The sequence below is a fragment of the Chaetodon trifascialis genome, chromosome 2, assembly GCF_039877785.1.
Source record: "Chaetodon trifascialis isolate fChaTrf1 chromosome 2, fChaTrf1.hap1, whole genome shotgun sequence".
NCBI lineage: Eukaryota > Metazoa > Chordata > Actinopteri > Chaetodontiformes > Chaetodontidae > Chaetodon > Chaetodon trifascialis.
In genome coordinates, this window is record NC_092057.1 from 11,230,812 (window position 1) to 11,257,267 (window position 26,456).

Consider the following 26,456-nt stretch of genomic DNA (forward strand, 5'->3'; position numbering starts at 1 on the left):
TATCTTGAAAATGGTTTGCATCAATGAATAGAACTGACGCTGATGGGAACATCATTAGTTTTGCACATATTTAGCCACAAAACAAAATAGGGAACAAATTAATATTTGGACCTGATGATGTTGCGTTGGATGTGTGAAGCAAATGTGTGAAGGATTATAAAACTTCAGGGTTTTTCATACTGAATGGAAAAGTCTGAAAAAAAAAAAGCATCCAAAAATGTATTTAAAAATCTCATCTAAACTTTGAAGTTGGATGAAAAAGAGAAGCTTTTTTGTTAAAGTAAGAAACCAAAATCTCATTTCCTCGCAATATCCATTCATTATCACTCATCATCACTCGAGTGCACCACAAATTTTTAAAAAATGGTCCCTGCACGGACCTGCAGCACAACAATATGATGTTAAAAAAAATATTATAAATAATGAATTACTGTATCAGTGAGCCAAAGTAAGTTTCAAGTCTCTGCTGGTTGATTTTCATGACTTAAAAACTGAGACCAACAGCTGCCTCGAAGGATGAAAATCAGACTGATGGTATCGTTTGGACAATGCTCAGCAGCTTTAAGACATGAACTGTACTTACATGAGTTGGCCTCGGAAATACTGTGGGAGCTGCTTCATCACAGCAAACGGTCCCACTGTGTGTTTAGTGTGTAATCTCCACACAGAAGAATTACAGGATGCCAAAACATTAACGTGATCATGAAATTACTTCTGCGATCAAAGGAAAATGTGGTCCTCAGTCAAGACGCACGAGAAAACAAAGAAAAAGAAAACAAAAAAGCACCAAAAATGACAAAAAGGATGACAAATAATTAAGCATCACTCTTCCTGAAGTTTGTTCTGTGTTGTAATGAAGACTGAGGTTTTTCGCTTCCTGTGACAAATTCATTGAGTCTGTATACGCTGCAGCTTATTCACAACCACTCAGTGTTCGGACCTCGCTCTGATGGGAAAGACTCATGTTTCTGTGAAATGAGCACAAAATCTTACAGCGGTGGTTGAAGATAATGTAACGTTAAGACTGAATTTAGTTACACTAGAATTGAAGGAGCCAAATATCTTCCTGGTTTTGCTCCAAAAGATGTGATATTGATGGAGAGAGCCATCCATCCTGATTTATTGGTATTCAGAGGATATTTGTTGCTTTATTGGTCACTTTAGGTCTCTAACATTGGGTTCAGATGAAACAATATCAGCCTGATATCCAGATGTTCCAGATGTGGGCCATCTGGAACAAAAATGGGCATCAGGTGCGACAGGTGATGGTTTTAACCTGTGTAGTGAATTGCACTCATCCCAATGCACTGACAGAAAGAAGAGCACGCTGTGTTGGTTTATATTCTTGTTCCTGAGCTCCTTCCTGATGACACTGAAAAAAGAGAGAATTCAAACCCTGGCTTGTTTCTCACCTCCGCACAGCTGGCCAATCACAGCATGGCGTGGGTGTGAATGTCGCATCTCTTTTGGAAAGTGACAGAAATTGTGGACAAATTGGAAAGAGGTCAGAAAGTAGTGGGGGGAGGGAGATTCAAGAGCCACTCAACCATAATTATGAGATTTAAAACCCCTCTCCTGAAAACTGTAGATTGTTGCGATTATAACAGTTGTGACGGATCATTATTATTATTATTATTTGATTCTTCATTTTTTTCTCAAACTTTATCTACACTTCCAGACTTTGTACTCACTTCATAAAATGTTGTGGGATCAACTCATTTCCTCCAGGCTCAGGCAATCTTAAATAAATCATCTGAAGAACATCAGTTTCTCAAGAAGAAACAAGCTTATAAAGTTAACAATTTGTTGAACAAATTGTTAATTACTTAAGTATGTGTGTGTGCATGTACGTGTGTCTTTGAGTTAAACTGTAGGATTAACTATTCTGACACTTTTCAGTTACTTTTCTTGCCTTCATGATATTTACACCAATAACCTTGTCAGACAATCTCAGATACATTCATGAGCACACACACAGATAACAAACCTCCCACAACCCCCCCCCGACACACACACACACACACACACACACACACACACACACACACACACACACACACACACACACACACACACACACACACACACAATTATCTTGACCAGTGTTCTGTCATAGCTTTACTCTTACTGCGGTTTTGTTCTTATCATCAAACAAATGTCCAGACCACAAACCAGTAAAGACAACCACTGTGACCAGTGGTGATGATTCAGTGAGGTACAACAACTGCTTGTTTGCTGCTGACTGATGTGGACAAAACTTCAATTATTCAGATTTAGATCCAACATGCTGACGCACACTTCTGCAAATGTTACCTTCATTGTGATCCTGGATTATTCAGGATTGTAATCTTCCTGTCTGTCAAACTGGTTTGTTCAGTTTGCTGGGAGGGAAGCAGAGCAGCTTTCATACCAGTTAAGTGCCTCTGCTGAGCATCAGGGAACCAGAGCTTCCAGCACAGTGCCAAACATTCACCTTAACAGTAAGTGTGTGTGGACACAATTCAAGTTATCTTACGATCAATCAAATTTGCTTTCTTGTTGTGAATTTAAGTATGGGGCTGGCGTCAGGACGAGGTTAGCCTAGCTCAGCATAAAGACTGGAAGCAGGGGAATCAGTTAGCCAGGCTCTGCCTTATGTTCAAAAATACACGTACCACCACTAAACAGATGTGAAAATGAGAGCATTGATGGAGAGTTACGTGGTAGTACCATCTCTTAGTTAACTGCAACCGAAGCATGTAACTCCCTTGAAAACCAGTGTCTGAGTGCAGATTAAACAAACTACATATACTGTATTAATCTGTAGCTTTAGAGTGTTAGCCACATTGGAAAGAAACAGGCTAGTTGTTTCCACCTGCTTCCAGTCTTTATGCTAAGCTAGGCTAACCTCGTCCTCACTCCAGCTCTTTACACAACACACAGACATGAGATTTATGTCCATCTTCTCATATAATTTTCACCCTTCAAAAAAAAATCTGTTATCTCACATTTGATTTTTTTTTAATGTATATCCTAAAATGACTTGTTAAGGATAAATGTTTTGCTGCTGCAGAGAGAGCTGCAGTTCCCTCTGCAGACATGACAGCATTCATACTGACTTCACACAACGCTGAGAGAAATGACATTTTCCAACCTTTCAACCACGAGTGTAAAAATATAGAGTACCTGTTTATATATACATATATACGTATAAATGTATAAATACGTATATATGTATATATAGATATAGAGATATATATATACGAATATTCTTTGTTCAGTCTTTGTGAGATTTGTAAGCCATTTGGCTAAGAACAAAAAACAACAGGGAACTTTTTTATCCAGACAAAGAGACAAAGTTATTATTCTCCACCTTCTGGAAATTGGAGACGAGACAAACAACAACAACAAAAAACAACATAAAAATCACAGCGGCCTCTGTTTCCCCACCTCTTCCCATGAGTCCTTGCTGTCTCTGTGAGACAGGCGGGGCCTGTGACGTCTCAGCCCACAGCTTTGTGTTTCCCGCCGCAGCAGTGGCAGGCTACGCCGCAGCGGTAACATGCCCTGAGGGGGGCGTAACAGCACATGCAGGGCGCCAGTAGTGACAGACCCACTAGCGCCGCCCAGCGCAGGCAGAAGCGCTCGTCGCTGGTGTCACAGGAGCATGGGTCTGAGTAATCCCCCTCTGGGTCCGACATGCAGTGATATAGCAGGCTGTCCGCGCACCACATGAAGCTGACTCGCCTGATGCAGGTCTGAATGGGGTCAGGTGCTTCCTGGCAGCGGCCCCGCCCGTTGTCCTCATGATTGAACATGTCCTGACAGTAAACGCATCGCGAACGCTCCCCGTCCTCCTTCCGCCTCTTGCCTTTGGGCTGCAAGGCTTGAGGCTGCACTGTCACCACCGCTCTGTGGCCTCTGCCCAGTTCCAGGCAACCAGGTTTGCCATCGCAGCCTCGCTGCACCTCACAGCTCAGCGGGTATGGGTAGGTGTAGTCATGTTTGGGCGGCTCGCTCTTGGCGAAGTGTACATAGGCTTCAAGGTTGTCGGGCTGGGTCAGTTTGGCGTGGCGGTAATCCTCGTAGCCGGTCAGCCAGGTTCGCTCGCGGGGGTTGATGCGAACAATCTCTTCCTCTTCCACCTGGAAGCTGACATGACGAGGGAACATGTGCACGGCCTGCAGATGAGATGGAAACTGTTTAAAGGTCAGCAGAAAACATGGACCACAGCTGCTTGGGGGTTCAGGACCCTTTATGGTTAATTGACGGGTTTCCAGTGGGTGTGAGTTCTACAAATAGATCTCAGCAAACCTACATTTAAAATATGTACAATCTGGATTTTGAAGTAATTCATGATATTTTTGTCACTATTCTGCCTTCATCTTAACTTTTCATGCAGATTTTTTGAAAAATGAACACATTTCAGCACCAATCCCTTTGCTTTTTGTAAATCAAAAGTTCCCTGTGGAGTGAAGGTTGACTTCTTGCAGCACTATGGAGCCTTTTTGTCTGGGTCCCCATTTTGTTTATCTCATGCATGCACATGAGGACACATGTATGGTGATGCGATAAACAGACCAGTCAATGGTTTCCCACTATTCTACTAAATCAACAGGTGGCAGTAATGCAGCAATAGAAGAAGAGGAAGAAAACTGCTACCAAGTAGAAAAGAATGTTTATAACGCTGGTTTTAAAATATTAAAAATCTCTTGCAAACCTCTGATGATGAAGGAAATGCACTCAGCACATTTGTTAGAACTCAAGATACACACACTGTGTTTGGGTGAGTAACACCGAACGTAAACATAACTTTTGTTTGTTTACCAGGAAACTTCACAGGGCTGCTTTAAGTCAAATGAGATCCAAATTGTTTAACCAAGAACCAAACCAAGAACAGGAGGTATTACAGGCCATTGAGGCAAACTGGTTCAGAGGTCTTGCCTCTTACTTACTTATTCTAGGAGTCGTTACTACAGCACCTTCTATGGACCAACTGGTATCATTGTTTGTGTCCACACGGAGAGCCAATCAGATTATCACTGTGCATTACGCTAATATAGTGTTAGCAAAATTACACTGTGATCATCACCTTTTACTTAAATTGATGATGATCTCATAACAGACTGACACCAAGTTGTTTGCAGGTTCTAATACTTGTCCTCCTCCTTCTTCTTCTACAGTTTTGACCATCTGTACCAACTAATCCAACGCAGGATCCAGTCAACACCTAAAATGTCCCCACAATTCTAGAGTCCATATATTGTTGAATTCCACTTTGGGCCTTTTTGAGTCTGATCACTCCCAGTAACTGTAGCTGCCACTTTGACTCTACTCACTTGGTCCAGGAAGTAGTGATCAGAGGGCCGATGCTGCTCGTAGAAATGTCCCAGGATGCAGTGGTGCCGACGGGTCTCGCAGAAGTTCGGCGGGGCCAGCGTGTGCATGGCTGGCTCTCTTTTTTGGGATGAGTTGGATGAGCTGTCAGTGGCCGTCTAGAGGCAGCGGACAGAGAGGAGGACAGTGTGAACAGTCCATAACAGCATTTTATGTCAAATGCTCAGGTATCCTGCACCTCTGGCCACACCCCAATCAGTGATATCACAGAGGGCATTTTGGCTTTGATAGCTGAATGAAAACACTCGCAAGCAAGTAGTTGTCGATATTAAAACTTCCATTTTTCTGAAAACTTAAAGCCGTTTCTCTGTTTAGACTTGAAAGTCAAACATCTTGAATTCCAGGACATCTGAAAAACTCAATCCCCTGAGCAAATGTGCGATCTGACTGAGAGCTCCAGAACAGCTACTGAATAGACGTTGTGATGAGACTGTTTTAACAGATGGCGAGCTGTTTAGATCCGGAATTCTTGAACAATTGCGAGGCTAACTGCCAACATCTGGCAGTGCAACAGTGTGACGTCACTGACCTTTTTCCCTAGACTGATTACTCTGTCTCCACCTCCACTGTGAGAATTAACCCACTGCATATAATTGTAAAATCATAACGAGCAAATCATGAATTAGAACTTCCTTCAGCTCACGTGAAGATCAGAAGGTCTCGGTTCCTCTCTGAAACCACCTGAGCCTCACTTCGGTGCGTTCTGACCCTCCACCAAACTTCTGTGTGTAATTAGACAAGAACGAGGGAAAAAATAAAAGACCTCCAGAACCAAAGCAGCGTGGCAGAAACGTCTCTGAAGTCTTTGTGTTTTTATTGGGTCTGTGCTAAATGAATCCCAGCCCGGCATCGCGGCCTGCGGCCCTGTGAGCGCTCGGCGCAGCGTTGGGTTGCGTCATCCTCGGGGCTGACACAAGCCGCAGCTTTCATGTGGATCACTCAGATCACACAAGAAGACTTTCTCAAACTCCAGAAAACTGGGGAACTGAAGAACCTGCCGAACTTCAGAGGAAAATGAATATACTGCTTTCCCACATTTCTGGGCTTGTTTTTGCTTTGCAGTTTGAAGGGCAAATGTCATTTTGCTGATATATTTTAGATATATTTTCCATCTCTATGAATCTACTTTTGACTGTTTTTCTCATTAAATTCTGCATGAACCAATTCTCCAGCTACACATTTTCCCACCAAAATGTAATGTTAGCATCTTTAAGGTCTAACAAACATGGTGAATACATTTCCCGCCACATGAAATGATGTACACCATCATTTCGGTGGGTCGGATCCTCACCTGCACATGAAAAAGTAGACAGGGTTTAAGCTTCCTTCTCAAGCTCTCTACTACTTTTTGTGTGAACACCCAGACACTATGCAACACTGTGAATGTCATTCTGTGGAGATTTGAGGAGAGACAGTCTGAAAGTGTGCTGTTATCCCCATCTGAATGATTTCTTGTGTCAGTCCTCTCTATGACAGCAGGTTTTTCCACTCTGTCTTTAAGTGCAGCCATTGAAAACAGGTGTAAACACTTCTGCCTTTAGATGTGTGAAGCTCTGCTGCTTTGACTTGTGTTGCTAGAACCATGTCCCATTTTCTGCCTCTGTTGTGTTGCAACAATGCATCTAGCCAGCGGTGACCCACCCTGTTGTGTTTAGTCATGCTAATGGTGTTGCTGTATTGATGGTGATGTAGGTCGATCCACTACTTTGGTTCAAACTGAAATATCTCAACAGATATTGGATGGATTAGATCAGTTAGGTTTAAGGTTGTCCTCAGATGTCCAACACATCTGAGGAAAATTAACATCCATTGTCTTAATTGGGCAAAAAAGTAACTACTCCCAATTTTTAACCCCTCGAGAGTCATGGTTGAAGACCTCAGCTTCAGTGCATTACAATACATAGCACATACATTTGGTGTTTCTTCATCTGTGTCACATTTTGTCACATTACTGTAATTCAGGGCTCAAAACCTCCATAGTTCCATGACTACATTATTTATGCTCCTGCTGTTCGCCTGCAAACACGTCTGAGCACATCGTCCAGATCTCCTCATTCGGAGACCTCCAGAGGAAGCACTGCATCTTGACAGGGAGGGTTTTATTTACTCCGACAGGATATTAATTTACATCCTCATTGTCCTACGAGTCTTCCCAGCCCCTCAAAGTTAAACTCTTCTTCCTCCTCCTTAGAGAGCCAGACTTCAGACTTGAAGACAGGATGGATGGGAATGATCTGCAGCCGGGGCAGTTCAGCCACGTTCCCCTCAGTCAGCCTGGCTTTCCTCTAAACGAGGCCAGCTATGTAAACAGGCAGCTCAGTGACGGATTACTGACAGGTCAGACTCTCTGCTCCAGCACTGGACATCCTGCGGAAACGATACACCCTTTTTCTTTGAAGCCGCTGGAAACATGGAAAAAAGAGCTGGACCTGGTCCCTTCATCAGACTGAGGATGGAGGTGGAGGGGACACGAGAGAATCTTTTAATGCACTATATGCATTATATTTATAGTTTAGGGTTGTTTGTGTTTTGTTGGACAAAGTATAGTGTAAAGAGGAGGAAAGATGGGTGGTCAATGTGGTATAGCTGTCAGTTCAAGATAGGCTGGAACACGCCTATCTGGGCTGCACATAAGCAAACATTTGGTGCCATTCAGAGATGCTTATGTGGCTTCTTCTACCTGTACGAACATGGAAGTGAGGTTTCTTCGTGTCTCAGGTTTTTAACACACAGACTAAGGACATTTTGGCTGGCCCTCACTCTCAGACAGACCTTCAAAGGACTGTTTTAGGGTTGAGATTTGGTTTTAAAGGTTAGGGTTAGGCTAGTAGTGGTTATGGTTAGGGTTAGGGAAAGTCTCCAGGAAATTAAGTTAAGTCTATATAATGTGTGCGTGTGTGTTTGTGTCGCTGACAAAACCGAACAGGACATGGAGGTGTGTCTGGTCACAGGATACCAAACCCCTCCTGTCTTTCATACTTCCTGTCTAACACCTCCACCCAAGAATGTGAATTCTGATGCACTGCATTAAAAAATGAAAGAATAACAGGTCATATGAAAGGGGGATGTTGAAGTTGTAGAAATCTGACTGTATTTTACACTCAGGAGACTTTAATAATATCCTCTACATGTAAACATTTTCCATATTAAAACTACAGGCAGAATAAATGACGCTGGAAATTTACTGCACCCAGATATTGACCGTATCCTCAGTGCCATTCATCAATGTTTAAACAGCCGGAGGAAGACTTTCTCACCGTGAAGACGTCGTCATCGCCGAGCTCCGCCTCATTCTGCAGCGTTGATGAGGATGTGGTTGACCCTGAAGAACACACAGAAGGATCAGTGCGACAGGAACTGAGATGACTTTTAGTCAAGTTTAGCACAAAGGCTGGAAGCAGGGGGAAACAGCCTAGCCTTCCTCAACTCCAAAAACTGACTGATTGACATGTTGTATCTTGTTAGCTAACAAGCTAACAAAAGGCAGCACATCCACGAGTCAGCTGGGTTTTGTTTAACCTTACAAAATGTGCAAAGACAGCAACTTTTTTTCTCTGATAATGAAGACGTGATATTTTCGAGAGCGTTTACCAGCAAACCCACTTCACTGTGTGATCAGTGTGTACCTTCTGTCAGGTCCTCCAGGGCCTTCCTCACCCCACGGTCGAAGGCTCTGGCATCGGCCGGACTCTGGAAGGTCAGACCACACTTCCTGTTGTCCACCTTCCAGTGGTGGAACGTCGGCGTGGCCTTCGTGTAGACCAGATCCTTCTTTAAGAAACACTCCAGAATCACCTTAAATAAATCACATCAGACAAACAAGATGAGACGACCTGTATAATTAACATTTAATTCAAAAAAAGGCGAACACAACTTGACATAGACGGCTCTATACAGATTTCCACATCAGTATCTCTGACAACCACCAGGGGCTTTTTTTTCTTCTTTGTCTTGAAACCAGTCATCATCATCACATATTCATGCGTCATCAAAATCACACTGGTTTCTTACACGATTTATATGTACACATATTTGGGTGAAATAAACAGAAGATATCTAAGAGACTTAACTGACGGATAGATGATTTCTGGGAAATGAAGTGCAGAAACAAGACAGCAATGAGCCACAGAGACGGGCTAATAAAAAACCTGTTTAGCCTTTATTGACATGAAATGCTGCTGCACCCACCTGCTTGTCTTTGAGGCGTTCTCCGTGGATGAGGAAGGTGTTGCGTCCCAGCAGTTCAGTTGGCAGCAGCCTGCACACACCCACTCTGCTCAGGCATCCGTCCTGCGCCAACCAGCCGCCACTCGAATCGTCTCTGGTCATCACCACCGCTTTGACGCGCACAATGTAGCTGTCACTGCAACGCACCACAGAGAAACAATTAGCATGTTTAGCTGTGGAGGAGCTAACGCACGGCTCCGAAACACACTTTTCCAGTATCCTGTTTTACTATTTCATTACCAAACAGTCTGAAACTCCACGTGAATTATGGTTTCATCAGCAGATTTTCTGGGATGAAGAGAAAAGATGTGAACAACAGCAGAGCATGATAATAATCACTGAGCAAAATGTTGATCTAGATGCCAAATGTTGTTCAGAAAGGTTCAAAAAATGCTCAAAACAACAACAACAATAGTCAAGAAGAGGCCAGAGAGTGAAGTCACGTAGAAGAAGAACAAACAATGATGCAACAAACTCAATCTCAATAAAACAAGATTCACTTTGAAATGTGAAACAGGTTTCGCCGCCATGACCTCCATGAGACTTCTTTGACTTTTTCTTTAAAGCCTTCAGCGTTTCATCAGTAGTTTATTTCACAAATACACATATCAAATAATTTTCCGATTAATGCATGAATATTACCTGATAGCTGAAGTGTACTGATTTAAATAATGCTACTTTTGCAATAACTGACAGGGAACATTTCTGTTGACCTGGACATGCAGTCTGGGATGAAAAAGGGCATCGTATGTAAAATCATATAGCGAATGTGGTTACTTGCACATCATTAAGTTATTCTGTGTTCAACCCCTGTAACCAAAAGACATTACTATATCTGCCTCCTGAACTCACCTGCACACAATCACCAATCAAGCTGCTCATTCTGTATATAAGCACCCAGATTACTACCAGTATTTGTCGTACCAACTGCCTTGCTGCGTGGGAACAACCAACTTGAAGTTCATGTTAAGTACCGAGTCAGTTTTTGCCTTCTCTACTTTCTGTATCCCTAATCAGTTGTGTTCTCCCTGTTGTGCTCAGGTTCCTAGCCCACACCTGCTCTGTCGGTCTGCTGTCACCGAAGAACTTGTATGAGTCAGTTTGCTCTCACCGAGGACTTGGACCTGCCTGCCTACACCCGCCAAGGGGCTGGATCCGTCTACCCTTCAGCTTTGTATAAGGACTTAGCTTTGCGGGTGAAACCATAAAACAGGTCACACCTCCCGTCATTGTTGTGAAAGAAAACACAGATAAAATATTTTTCACCCACTGCTGCACTGATATGCAACAAAAAGATTTAAGTTATCCAACAAGTGGGAGGAACACCTTTCCATCTGTGTGGTTGAACTTATCTAAATAAAATAGGTACTCAAACATTATAATCACATTAACAGCTTGTTAATATGTTGGGTTTTATATCTACGTCAGTGTAATAGTCAGTGGCGGAAGAAGTACTCAGATCTATTGCGTATGTAAATGTAGGATTTAGTGGCATCTAGTGGTGAGGTTGTAGACTGCAACCAACTGAACACCCCTCGCCTCACCCTTCCCTTTCCAAGAGTGTAGGAGTGCCTACAGCAACAGTGTCTGGAGCCAGTGTTAGGTTTGTCCTTTCTGGGCTACTGTAGAAACATGCCGATGCAACATGGTGGACTCTGTGGAAGAGGACGCGCTCCCTCTGTAGATTTCCATCTCTTATCCCTCTAAATCCCATGCACTTACAGTACAGAAAAGTTTATCGGCATTACCAACAAAATGCAATTCTAGTATCAGAAGCAGTTTTTTACTATGAAGTTAGGTTAGCTAGTGGGGCTAGTTAGGGGTCAGGCCCCTCGGAAGGGTCACCAGATCAATCTGAGGGGTCATCAGATGATTGATGGGAGAGGAAAGAAGAAGAAACAAAGTTCTGATAAACAAATTTGTTTTCGTTGTCTGGACTCTTGTAAAATATTGGATCGCTTTACCTCTTTGGGCCCCAAACAGTTATTCAAATGAAGCCATGCGAGAAGCTTTAGGGGGAAATGTCTCCTGGGAACAGCTGACAACTCGTAAAAATCTGAAAATCATGAAGGCCCTCTGCCCCAGCTAGACACTGTGTTTTTGTCACAAGAGGTCACAAACAAAACTTCGTCATAACTTTGTAGTGTACGTTGCTGCTCCGTGACTGGTTAATGTGCTCCTGAGGATGTAACTGAAGAAAGTCTCAGCTTTGTTTATGCATGAGGGATTGTTTAACAGTGACGAAGTATGCCCATGAGTAGATATGAATTTACGATAAACAGCAGTCCTTCGTCAGCACTGAGCAGCTGTGTAGAAAAGTGTGCATTTATGTTCAGTCTGATGTTCTAGAAACACTGGTTGACTTCACAGAATATTTTGTTTGTATACCCCCTGGTGTTTTTGGAGGATTCTGCAACTGTGTTTGCTTTTTCTTGGCTAGGCATCGAACCCACAGTTTGATCTTTATAGTGCATTGTACTTTATAAGCTTATCATATGTTTTTTATGTGAAATGTTGCAGAGTAGAATTGTAAAGTAGCATAAAATATAAATGTAAACAAGTAGCCTACCTCAAACTGCTCGAGGACAGTACTTGAGTAAATGTACTTAGTTACTAGTTAGTCCTGTGGTGACATAGACTTCTGTCCAGTTGCTGAATAATGCCAGTTTTGCGACATAAACATGGCATCATAAGTGAGAAACGCTGGACTTGACCGACCAGTGCGAGCGAGTTCATGTCAGTGCTGTTGTTCAATAAGAAGGTGCAGCACTGACACCACCAGCATCTGGTGGCTGGGTGGCCTCGTCCTTCGTCCCTCTCTGGAGCAAGTCAGCATACCTCTAGACCATAGCATCACTCACCTTTGATCACACGCATGCACGTGCGTGCACACACACACACATACACACACACACACACACACACACACACACACACACACACACACACACACACACACACACACACAGAAGGCCAAAACAAACCCTGTCCATCATCCGCTCTGAGCTACCAGCAGAGGCTGAATCTTCATGTTCAGAAAAATGTAGAGAGAAAAGAAAAAGAGAAATATAAGAAAAAAATGAAGGTTGGGATTAAAAATGAAAAAATAAAAACACTCTCATTCTCTGTCTTGCCTTTTGTGCTCCAACATCTCTCGTACATCCTGTTTCCACGGTCACAGTGTCACTGCGTTGACGACAGGTTGTCGAGCTGTGCTGCCACACGCCGCCGCCGCCACATCCTGACGGGCCGGAGAGAGGCGGGAGATGCTGCCTGCCTCGTCTCCAGCCTCTCTCTCTCTCTCTCTCACACACACACACACACACAAGCACCATCTGTTTGACAGGCAGGCTGAATCACACAGCAGAGAGAAGCAGCGTCTGTGTGTGTGTGTGTGTGTGTGTGTGTGTCTAGCATGAGTCATCACTGCATTTGCCGGCAGCGTGCAGTGACACACACACACACACACACACACACACACACACACACACACACACACACACACACACACACACAGGAGGGACTATATACTCGAGTTTGGTTCCAAAATGAGAGATCCTCCATTTGCAAACGGCGACACCTTCACTTACAAACTGACTGATGGTGTGAAATGAAACATTTACAGTCTTTCACAGACCTGCAGTCAGTTTCTTAAGACACGAGACGCATCGGTTGATGTGTCCCTCCAAAACATCAGATTAGCCGGAGGTCATCTTTGCAACTAGTGGCCATAAAATCACAGGCTAATTTCACTTTATTATGACTTGGGTCTTTGTTTTGTAATTTTGTCCATCATCTCTGTCCTGGCTGATTCCTAAAGGTGAAACTTTAAATTGAGAGAATTTACAGGGAATGTGGACGGATGTGAGAGTTTGAGGCAAAGATAAGATCATGTGAAAATATCTAAATCTGAATGAAACATATTACACTGACTCAATTAAATATATTATCTGTATGAGGGAGAAAATGGTGGTAAATAACAGAAAGAACTGAGTTCCTAGTAAGTTTTGAGATCGCCGAGCTGCTGAGCTGTCCGATAAGGACACACATAAAGTTTCCATCCAATTGTAGCACAAAAAAATAATTTTCAGAAAATCTGAGAAATTAAATTGTAATGAAATCTGAAAAAAGCTAATTCATGCATGTTTCCATGTAAATAACGGGAGTTGTTTCATTGAGATAAACAGTAGGTGGCGCCAATGCTGCACTCAGGTGCTGTTACAGCATTGGAGAAGAAGTTCCAGTCAAACCTCAAATGGTGGAAAAACGTTGAAAACATGATGGAAACAGGTGGATGGAAACTCTGTAGACAGTCCCATGGCCGTACGTTTCTAGCGAGCTAATAGCTCCAGCAAACATATGTACTGTGTTACTGTTTGTGGTGAATAAGCACAGACTACAAAAACAGTCCAGGGTTCACATTTGTGTGAAAAAGGTGAAGCTAGCATTTGCTTCACCTTCAGTCTAAATCTCCATAACGATTGTGGCGATGCTCTGAGCTTCAGCAGAGCGCGGCTCCAGACTTGACTGTTTGTCTGCACTTTGGACTGTTTGATTTTGTTGGTGGCATCTTACTGAAAGAAATGAGGCTCGCCAGTTGTGGAGATACTGTAGCTAAAAAAATAAGACGACCACCAAAGTCAGCAGGATTCATTCTCTGAGGACCATGAAAATCTGTATTAAATATAATGTAATCCATTTTGGAGCCATGACAGTAAAACTATATGTCCGACTGGAAGTCCCAAACAAATACTCCATTTACACCTTGATTTAAAATGCAACTGGTATCCAGTTTATATCTAGATATGATGTAACCTGATGACACTTGGTATTTGCATGTGTCTCCAGTGTCCACACTGACATTCAGTTGAGATTCAATCGCTCTGTTCAGCTTCTTCCTCTTTTTTTCCTTTCTACCCTCCTCTTGTTTGCATGTGTCAAAAAACAACAAAAAAACCCCCAAACAATCAAAAAAGATGGCAGCCCTCAGTGAAGCTGCGCTGTTGTGCGGACATTTGATTGCTTTCAAAATGGGGGAAGAAGCCATATTTCCCAAGACAAAAGCAGAGGAGAGCGCTGTTTGATGCAGCCGCTTTCACCCAAAACACATTGTAGAGCCACGTGTAAAGAGGGTCGAAAAGACATTCAATGCACGATGATGTAAAACAGATAAAAGCACCAAATCCTCATATTGGAGAATCTGGAGGAATCAGAGAGTCTGTGACGTTCTTGATTTATCAATTATCAAAGTTGTTTTTTCATTGTCCGTTGAACAGCTGATTGGTTTACTGTCCAATCCTCACAGCATATAATATAACCCACTTTAATATGTGTATGCAGCCATACATTTGTCTGAATGACATCCTATCCCAGGCAATGCAGCTTTGTGTGTGTGTGTGTGTGTGTGTGTGTGTGTGTGTGTGTGTGTGTGTGTGTGTGTGTGTGTGTGTTACATAATATCACAGGACACACACACACTTCCCCCAAAGGTCTTTCCAGGTTAGAAAATGTAGGTTGAATGTTAGTGGGAGGACAGCTCTTATCAAGTGTGTGTGTGTGTGTGTGTGTGTACCAGGTGTTTCAGTGCTGTCAGGCTCGTAAAGAGAAGGTCAAAGGTTTATAATGTACAACGCCCACCTCTAGCCGCACAGGTGTGGTGATGTCATGCATCCACAGTTCATCAGACTCAGACGTAAGCTGATCGTCTACTTAAAGGTCCAGTGTGTAGATTTAAAAGGATCTATTGGCTGAAATGGAACATATTCATTAATGTATAATCACCTCAAAATAAACATAAAAATCATTGTGTTGTTACCTCAGAATGAGTTCTTTATATCTGCACAGGGAAGAGGGTCCTCTTTCACCAAGTCCACCATGTTACATTGTCATGTTTCTACAGTAGCCCAGAAAGAACAAACAAAACACTGACTCTAGAGAGCGCCTTTCACGTTTTTTGCATTTTCAGCGGTCACCGTAGGTTTTCCCTCGAAAAGACTTGGAAAGGGAGGGTGAGCCGAGGGGTGTTCAGCTGGTTGCAATCTGCAGCATCACCACTAGATGCCACTAAATCCTTCACACTGGACCTTTAAGCCCAGTGACCATCACCTGATGTCTGCTAGTTATCTTGCTGCCGTCTTGTGTGAACAGAGCACAAACTAACTACTATTCAGACATGTTGGTTTTGCTATTGCTGTGCAAACCAAGGCCATTGTTTTCTCCCATGCCTCGGCTATATCATCAAGTAAATGTGACTGGACAGATAGCTGTAACTGTAACTGCAGACATTTGCAGCTGCCGCACACCACAAACCACAAGTCAAAGTAGTAACTGTCATTGATTCCCATTTGAAGTTATGAAACCGCACAAATGCAACTTTGTCTTGTAAAGTTGAGCCACTTTGACACATGAGGCTGGAATAAAATAACTGTCTATTTTTCCTCTATGCTGTGTTGCAGCAATCTGGCAAGCAAGGCCCACCCAGAAACAAAATGGTGGGTGGATTTTGAAATTGGACAATCTGACCTGGACAACCTGTTTGCTGAGGTCCATCAAACCAGTTATCGCTCTTTACGTCTCATCGAACTCACATTACAGTTATAGAAAGGATGACTGTGTGGAAGAATGCAAAATGTAGTACAAAAGCAAAATGCTTAAGGTCCTTTATTAACCAGATAGAGAGGAGATAAATGAATACTCTGACTTATTTTAAGGACATGCATATCACAGTCAGCCTTCTGTCTCTGATGGTTTACAGTAACTCCTTTGTACATTAGACACAAGCTTGTTTTTACATCAGCGCTGCAGCATAGATGATTCCTCACACTGAATGGGAAGTCTGAGCAGAGGAAGTAGCTGACTAACAGTCTCAGATCAGTAATGCACTACAAGAGCTGCGTGGGGAATTCAAAGAAATGGCCTGTCAGTTAAAGTCAGTTTTTCTGAGCTTAAGCCACCAACTCCATCCTCTGGCTAATTAGTAGAGACTGATCCGAGAGGAAATTCTTACCCAATTACAAAATCAAATGCATTTTCTTTCATTGTGTGCATATTGAATTATAGCTTATGTGGACTCTAGATCTAGACCTTTTCACTACTGTTGAACAGAAATCCACAGTTAAAGTTTTGTGGTTTTTGCAGGATCTGTATGAGTCCAAATAACAGCGATGATAATGCATTGACTATAAATTATGACAAAGAATCTTGTGTTTTTCTTAAAGCACAACATAAAAAAAACTGAATAACTGTGAGGGATGATCCATGGTAAACTCATAAGCAGTTATAAAAAAACAAAAACAAAAACAAAACTCAATGTTTTGTGTTGCAAATCAAATTTAACCCTTTAAACCTGAATCATGCCAACCCGAGACCCCAAAAAACGTCAGTCATATCTGAACACACAGAGGCCATTCACACATTCCGCTGAAAGCCAGAACTTAAACAGCGCTGCACATGTTCAGTTCAGATGAGAAGAAACGAAGCTGCAGTCGTGTGTTTCTGTTGTCTGATGTGGCTGAAGCAGGATCATTTAGAGAAAGCAGCTTTGAGCTCAGAGCTGCTTCAAACGAGCTGTGATAAGACCGACTTAATCACACCTGAGTCATACAGGCCAACACACAAGCAAGACAAAAGCTGCTGGCACACATGTTAAGCCATGGTGCCATCATACCTGCACACACGCGCACACACATCAATTTTACAGCTCTATTGTTTCCTCATTCTTTATTCATCGTTGCTAATTGTTTGCGTTTGATTTCCTGCAAAATCTCAGTTTCAGTAGTTGATTCAACGATTTTCCATTAGCATGCTAACTCACCAAGCTGGTGGCAAGTGAATTACCAGACAAGTCGACCAATCACGCTGCCACTTTGATGACAGAAATGAAGACAGTTTACTTCTGACTGTGGTGAATTGTTTGTCTACAGCAATTTCAAGTCTCTGCAAGCACAGTTTCATTGAAACAAAAAACTGAAACTGAAACCAACGGCTGCCTGGAAGCTTCAGCGGGGATGGCTATGTATTTGATATTAACCAAGTTGGCGAGACAGGTAGGCCTGACGGTTTTTTTTTGCGATCCACCAACCGTAAACAAGTCACAGATTCACGTACATCATCAGGTGAGACTTGTGATTGGTTCGCTCGCTCCATGTGAAAGCATCTTTTGTCAGACAGACGTCATCCTCGACGTGCCAGTCCCTGCAATGTTCCTGCTTTCATTCACAACAGCTGTGCTGGCATTTTTCCTGAAATTGGCGACTTGGTCTTGAGGTGGGAGGCTGGCGTGCAGATTTGCCTGAATATTGAGGCCTGCTCCCATTCACACATGATCCCATGCAGGAAATGTTCCTGAACATTCAAGGGACAAACTACATGTGTGAAAGGAGCTACAGGCTGTAAATTTTGAATTACAGTTAGTTTTTTTTCCACCATCCAACAACGAAAATCACAACAAAAATTTTAACATCGAGAGACGATATGCTGAGAGATTTATTTATTTCTACTTCAGTAGATCAGCCTGATGAAACAAATACCAAATTAAGTTGTTGTTGTAACTGTTTTTCTTTTCACTTGTTCTCCTGATCCAATCTTTGTCTCGTGTTCTCTCTTTATCTCACTCTTTAGTCTCAAAGTCAAACCTTTTTGTGATTAACATCGTAGGAAATGGCCAACCCTCCTTCTAATACTGATTCCATGTGTATACAAGTTGTAGCCAGCAGATGTTTGTGTTTGTGCAGTGAACAATGTCCAGAGCTGCACCATTGGAAATAAAACCCCAGAGCAGAGCAGGGACGTTTTGGGGAGCAGAAAGTTCCTCCATTCAAAATGCAGGAAAGGTTCCCGAGTCCCTAAAAAAAGTTTCCTTGGTTCCTGCAGTGGAAACAGGCTGCACAGTGTTGGAAATCCCTGCCCTCAAACAGCCCCATCCTCAGAGGACACAGTAATGAAACGACTGCCTAGAGCACTTTAACAACAGTGTGTGGATGCACTTAAACAAACAGCATGACACACACACACACACACACACACACACACACACACACACACACACACACACACACATCTGTGGGACCTGACCAGAGATGCAGATAATAGCCTCTGGTGGTCTGTTTGCTCCATCATCATGAAAGACAAACACACAGACACACAGTACATAACTACACATAATGCTCCCACAGGAACACACGTGTTGTCAATCTCACACACACACACACACACACACAGACACACACAGTCCATCCGGGCTCATGACATCATCAGCGTAGAAAATGTTGTTTCTTGGAGGTTTGGATCAGCAGAGAGCAGCAGCAGATGGTGTTTGGCTCGCTCTCTGCCAAACTTCTCAATAACTTCCCTCCCTCGCTCGCCCATCACAAAGACGGCCACTGTATTTTCACCAAGCCGGCCGAAACAGCAGCAGCAGCGACGCCCTCGCTGACCTTCAGCTGGCTCATGTTTTTATGTTTTAGAGTTTTTTTGGTCACCGGATGTGTGAAATGTGAGCGGCGTTGAAGTCGATCTGCAACCGCGCGGCACAACCGAGTCGACCTTAAAGGAAATCCATCTTCCATTAGTCGTGTCACGTTGGCAGTCGGACGCTGGCCATCGCCCACCGCAGTGACACCAAACTCAGCTTCAACGCGCGCCCGTCCAGGTGAAGGTGGAGTTCAGCTACCAGCTCGGCCATTGTAGAGGCTGGTAATAAAGTCACAAAACTCCCTTCACGAAAAGATCTATTTTTATCATGTCTTAGCAAAAATGTGTCGCCTTTTCATTCCATGTAACACAATTTCTCCTTTTCTTCCTACTCTTTGGATCATTCATTCTACATTTTTACAACCCATAGTTCTTGTAAACAAACACAAAAAATATCCCACAAAATATCCCGAGTGCATCACATGTTGGCCTAAGGTTTCCAACCCCAATGAACCTGGATTGTCCTCCTGCATCTGCAGGAAGACAAGAGACAACCAGGTTTTTGCTGCTGGCAGAGTTTCAAACAATTCAAAAACAGGGTTTTAGTGTTAAATCACACCTGACAGACGCTGTTCAGGACTGATTTTTCACATTTATATGGTGAAGGGCGTGCACCTCAGAGGTTGCCTGCTTCCACCTGCTGGGTCAAGCGAAGAGTCTTTCAGTTAAACATGTGATGCTTTAAATCCAGTTCTCAAGGATTAGCTAACATTAGCCAAACAGCTACAGCACAGATCGTTCAAAGAGCGTCCTGTCATCAGGCCTTTTTCAGTGTTTCCCAATTTAAACAAGAGTCCAAACTGAAGCAGTTGTTGATCACTTACAGGCCAGTTAAGAGGCAATGACGTTCTACAGTAAAACAGGATGGTCAATAAAATAGGTTTTCAAAAATTGTTATTCACCAGAGTTCCTTGAGCATACAGTCATAAATCAAATATGATGCTATGAAGCTAATGGGTCGAGCAGTGTGTGAGATTAGCTGTGGACAGACAGACAGCCGGACAGCCACACAGCCACACACACACACAGCCACACACACACACACGCACGCACAGACACACACACGAAACTTTAATATTTTCTTCTAATTCGCAGCTGAGAGAAGAGAAATGATGATATTGAATTATCATCCAGCCCTTTACATATTTTCAACATTGAAACCTGCTCTAACAACCATTTGTCTCCTCGTCTACGACCACCAGACCCGCCTCAGCTGGAGTCACTGGGCACCAGCAGCTCACATGGAGGTCAGCACTGATATAAAATCGATGTTGTCCTGTGTGGGTGGGGCCGGAGTACCAGGGACACTGCTGCCTGCTGACCTTTCCTCAATGTCATTTTCAACGCCCTCCCTCTGGCATTATCGACAGCTCTCTGCCGGCTGGTTCGGGGCATCGGTTTGCCCGATCAATAGAAAACACCCCCACAAAAACACCTCTGGAGAGGAGCTGGGGAGACTTTCGGTAACTCACAGTCCACTGAAAACCAAGAATCCTCCACCAAAAGCAACCAAACTGCTGAGCAGGTATGACATCACCTGCAGAACCGTGTGAGGCTACAGAGCTGCTGCTTCAAAGGACTTCACGCATCCCAAATATCAGTACATTCACGACATGCAGATACTCAGCGGTGGAATGTAACTAAGTACATTTACTCAAGCACACTACTTAGCAAATATGAAATATTGTGCTTTTTACACTACACGAATCTGACAGCTTTGGTGACTTTGCAAATCAAGACATACAAAACACTCTCAGCTTTTAAAATGGTGATGCATTTTAAAAAATCTCACTATGCAACAGTAATATCGCTAATCCTTTAAACATATATAAACACATATTATTAATGTTTGACCTCATCAGCTTCATTGATTTTTGCAATTTGCAAATCATGCTTATTTTCATGGATGCAGCAGCAACAGATGACGCTGCCGCAGGTCCTTAATCCCAACAGCTGTCAGACTTTAACTCCAGCATCATGTAATGTCGCACTGTGTCTATGTTTTTTCCCATTACAACATCACAAACCTACTGTTTTTGCACTACTGTTATTTATGCTGATATATGCTCACATTAATTACCTGTTGTGCAGTTTTTACTGTGTTCTCATTGTCCTCACTGAGACCAGACTTCTGTCCTCCAGAGAAAAGACTGCACATACATAATTTGAGGTGGCAGCAAATCAGCCCCAGACTCCCTTAACAAATCACAGAGTTTCGTGAGTTGTTCACTTTGGGGAAACTTTAGAAATTTTGGGAATTTTGGCTACAACAAATTGTTAATCATTTGTCTCCTCTTGTAAATTCAGCAAATGTAACACATGAAGTTATTCCTTTCTTTGTATAAAAAACATTGTGTCAGTTTGTCCTGCTGTGTTGCAGTTCCAGTGTTTAGGCTATTCTGCGGCTAGATTAATTGTATATCAATAATTTCCAACTATATTTCTTTAATTTTTCACACAGTTCTGTTGAATAACACACCTTTCACGGCACAGAATGGATGTCTGATCAATGATTAGAGGCGTGTCCTCTGTAACTTTGAACAACAGTGTGTACTTTATGTTTGAGCTGAAACCAAATATCTGTATCAGTGTTATATTGTGTACAGATGTCAGATTGTGTTAACACTGACCTAAGATCTGAGCACAATGTGAACCAGACTACCTCCACATGTGTTCAAGCAGATCCCATCACATTCTTATCATGACGCCTTTACACCTTGAATTAACGTGTTTTTCCTTATATGGTTATAACATGTCTGGGTACAGATCACATTCTAGTAGCAGGTGTAAATGGGATCTCAGTGTCCTCAGTTTCCAAACACTTACTGAGTGTTGTTAGAAGGAAATATTATGTAACACAGTGGTAAACATGTTACAGGCATCAAATTCAGAATGAGGATGTTTTACAGGTTACTTCAAGTGATCAATCATTTAACTAATTTTTCATGCAAAGATGCCTCAAACATTTCATTGGTTCAGCTACTTTTCCTCATCTTAAATGACAGGAAACAGAATTATTTTGTGGTCTGGGCTGTTCGTCGGACACAACAAGACATGTGAAGCTGTCACTCAGATCTCTGTTTGATTGTTATATTAGTGGTTGGAAAGAAGGACATGTTTATTTTAGAGCAGATGTTAGCAGATATAATAGTATCTGCAAACTGGTGGAAAAATAACAAGAATCTGCAGCATAGAAATGCCAAAGATATGTTTGAAGAAATTTAGTAATGCTGTTGTGATTACACAGGTTATCACATCATTAAATATGTTTTCAAAAAGACAAATAATGGATAAAAACCAATAAATGCAGGATAATTAATCCCATAATTATTGAAAAATGTCAAACAATACCAGTTCTAAAAAAACACACTTTTTTTTAATTCCTGATCTTTGACTGATTTTCAATTCCTTCATTTTAGAGAGAATATTACTATTACACAGGTCACCCAAAAAATCAAAATACTGGCATAGCTTGCAGAGGGGGTTAGTTGATCACGTACGCCTGAGAGGTAAAACCCAGGGCAAGAAGTGTCAAAATTAGTAAAGCTAAAAGTAAATCAAATTGAGAGTGAAGAGTAGGGGGAAGATTCGATGTGACCCCGTGGAAATGACGGCCTTGTCCTACAGAACAGCCTGCTACCTGCTTCCCTCTGCAGCCAGGTGCACTTTGGGTAAACATTTCACAAGTTGGGCCTATTATCTGGCTGCACGCAGTCATATGAGTCATGTATTTACCTGCAGGGGTGTGCACAGCATGAGGCAGTCAAAAGAAAAGGTAGCCGGCTTCATCAGGTTACCTGCTGCCTTCACTGTCCGCCCTGACAAAAGCCTGATCTGCTGAGGACTCTGTTGGTGCTTTTAAAGCTAACATGTTCTGCGAGGTTTATTCAAACTTTGCAACTTTACTACTTTGTTACAACCAAATAACAGAATCTAGATGCCCGGAAATGCTAAAGAAAGTGACTTGAAGCAGTGAGCTTGTTCAAACAATGAACGCATAACATATTCTTCTCAATAAAACATAGATCCATCATGACCATGACAGTGCACTTAAAGCCTCCGTTCAGCTGCTCACCCTTCCTCCCTGAATTCTGCGTCTCGACGCCATGAATTGTAGAAATGGAGACTTCCGTGTGGAGGTCAGCGCTGTTCGATGGCCTGACCAGCATCTACGGTCTAAGAGGTCATGAGATGGTTAAGACCACGCTAAGATCCGACAACAGCACTGATTAAGAAACCTAGTCTTCTCATTCGTAGGGATGGGTATCAAGAACCTGCACTAAAATGACACCAGTTCGTGACTGATCAGTGCAGAAATACTGATCCTGGACACACAGTGCGAGTATTTTCAAATTCCTAACCTTCCCATAATCATGACAAAGCTGCCGGTGTCAGGCAATCACATGTGAGGTTTCGTAACTAATTTCTGTGCTCATGGCTGAGACAGCAAAACACCTGCAGCCTCCGTCTCAACCTTGTCAGGTCAAAATAATACTTGTTACTGTTAAAAAAATAAGCCTGGAGTTATTACTGAGGACTCAGTTGGCTTAAGCACTTCTACATATGTTCCTAAATAATCCCATAGACAACATCAGTCCAGCAGCCTCATCAGTGAACATCAGAGGTCAGACAACCAAGTCAAACCAATCCTCCATCGCCAGACCAGCAAAAATGACACAGAAAAAAACAGCAGAATGTCAGAGGACTGTCATCAAGTTCACCGTGAAAGATTTACAGCCCCGCTACAGTGGAGTCGTGTTAACTTAGCTAGCCAACAGCGAGCGTAGCATAAATCACTATCTGCTAGGGAGCCTAAGTGTAGCTTCTGGTATGGAAGCAGCATGAAGGCATCTGTAGCAACTGCTTCCTTATATACAAGAAACTCTGCGAGCAATTTACATTTTTCAGCAGTATTGAAAAGTATCGGTATTGAGAAGCAGCATCAGCACCGATATCGAGGCCCATCCCTTCTCAGTCGTGTCAAAACTCACAAGCTGTTGTAAAATTGTTCTAAAATCCAATATGTTCAAACACATTTCTGGGAGAGTAATTTGTGACGTGAGCATTATAATTCTGTTGTTTGTCTCAAAAAAGATTGTTTTCACGAAAAATTTCTACAGTTATAAAATCCCTCTTCCCTAAAATTTCAAACTGTGCAGTAATTTCTAATTGGTGCAAATTTATGCATGTATTACTCAGTTCTTTATACTGTACATTATATCTATTTGAATAGATTTTATATTACTTTTTCTGTACTTGCTGTTTCCTTTGTCCATTTTGAAGGAAAATTCCTTGAATGTGAAAACCTGTTTGGCAGTGAACCTGATTCTGGTTCTCAACCTTCCTAGATCGTTTTTTTACCGTCTCACCTGAAGCTTTTTCTCATTTTGGATAATTTGTCTTCTGAGAAGGAATCATCGCCCAATTGGTTGAACTGATCACAACCTGTAGACACACTGATGATGAGTCACAACATACAGTGGCCCCATTAAGGGTCATGAGGCAGAAAGGTTGAGAACCAGCGTTCATACTGATGAAGGAACATGCTCCTGTAGCCCCTGTTTTTATGAATGAGAGACAACATGCAAACGATAGAGAAATGGTGATGTTGCGTGTCAGTCCCTGCAGAACCTGCTCTGTCAAGTCCTTCATGATGCAAACTGCAGCACATCAGCTGCTCTCTGTTATGACTGTACCACATCTGCAGGAGACTGCACACGCTTCTGCTTCCAGTGAAATCTCTCCGACCTTAACCAACCCATCCATGAGGAAGCGGAGGAGGTGGAGGAGGATGAGGAGGGCCCCTGCACCCCCTCATCACTTCAGCTCATAACAACACATCAGCACCCAATCCGTATCCATGTGATCAATGCACAAAGCTCAGCGGCGGCGCGCCAATACGCAGCCAGTCATAACTACAGAATAATAATGATGGGGGGGTATTGTAGGGTCGGGGGGTGTGGGGCTACTCACTCGTCTGGGCGCGTGTCCTCGCTCATTTTTTTCCGTTTCACCTCCGGTAATAATAAGCTCCCGCCGCGGCTGCACAGTGCGGTGTCTTCATGTTTCCTCGCCCTTCAGCGGCAGGAGCGGCGGCGGATCCGGTTCTCTCGCGCTCTCCGGTCGGTTCTTGAATCCCGATGTGCGTTATGAATTCTCGGATCTCCGTCTCTCTCCTCCTCCAACGCCTCCTCCTCCTTTTCCTCTTCTTCTGCTCCTTTCACTCCTCAATTACTGGAGCGCATCCGAAGAAGCGCATCCGACCTCCTCCTCTACCTCCTCCTCCTCCTACGCCTTTTCGTCCTCGTCTTCTTCTTCTTCCTCCTCTGCCGCCTCCTCTACCTCCTCCCCCGCCGGCCCGGGCTGGAATGCGGTGACCGAAAATGGTGCGCTGGTATCGGTGAGGATGGCCCCGGACGAGCCCCATCTCCTCCTTACTCCATGTTGGATTCAGTGAGCGCAGGCAGAGCGGAGCGGACTGAGGAAGAGGAGGAGGAGGAGGAGGAGGGCGGGTGACGTCAGACTCGAAGGACTGCAGAGTCACGTGCTATTACCATATAATAATATTAGTAATAATAAGAATAATAATGCTATATGTTAGTAATAACACTGGATAGGTTTATTGCAGTACTGGTACAAGCATCAATACTGCAAATGTGCTACCAGTAATAATTATTATACTATGATGATTACTCTCAAGTATCATGTAAATTAGCTGATAAACCAGCAGGAGCAAAGTTGTAGTATTAAATATCATCAACTGAAACACTAGCAGTAAAAAGCAATAGTACTGATACTAGCAGTCAGTCACAGTAGTGGTTTATGGTACTCCATTGGTAGTAATAACTTTAGTAGCAACAGCAGTTATAAAAGTAGTAGAAGGGCTAAAAAAATAATAATAATTGTGGTGGTAGTATTAATGGTAGTGGTGGCTGTGCACACAGCAGTAGTGATAATAAGTGGTAGTGGCTGAGGTAGAATTGGTAGTAATGGAAATACTATTATTCTAAAATTCAGACCAAATAACAATAGCAGTAGTAGTCACAGTCACAGTAGTGGTAGTAGTAGTAGTAGTTGTCATAGTTGTATGGAAAGCTGTTTGATTATATATAGATATTTATTTCATATCCTTGATATCAGACGTCACAGTGATTGTAATAGTAGCACTGCAGCAGTCGTGGTATTAATATCTCTTATAGTATGTCTTCAGTACTTTCAATCCCATTTTATTATACTTCATACTTGCTGAGTTGCTGGAGCGATATACTCCAGGACTTTATTTTGGCTAATAACACTTTTGCACTTCAGTAAAAACATGAAGATGGGACTTTAACTTGCAGTATATTTACATTGTAGTATTGCTACACTAATAGTATACCTAG

At 42.7% G+C, this 26,456-nt stretch overlaps 1 protein-coding gene across 1 annotated transcript; it reads right to left on the bottom strand.

Moving 5' to 3' along the window:
- Positions 1-1,662: 1,662 nt before the first annotated feature.
- On the bottom strand, positions 1,663-25,554 carry spred2a (sprouty related EVH1 domain containing 2a). The gene is made up of 6 exons (XM_070986276.1): positions 25,048-25,554; positions 9,565-9,739; positions 9,003-9,171; positions 8,634-8,698; positions 5,319-5,474; positions 1,663-4,160 (listed from the first exon to the last, which is right to left on the bottom strand). The coding sequence occupies exons 1-6, from the start codon at positions 25,071-25,073 to the stop codon at positions 3,483-3,485; spliced, it is 1,269 nt and encodes a 422-aa protein (XP_070842377.1). The 5' UTR covers positions 25,074-25,554; the 3' UTR covers positions 1,663-3,482.
- Between the last annotated feature and the right edge of the window lie 902 nt (positions 25,555-26,456).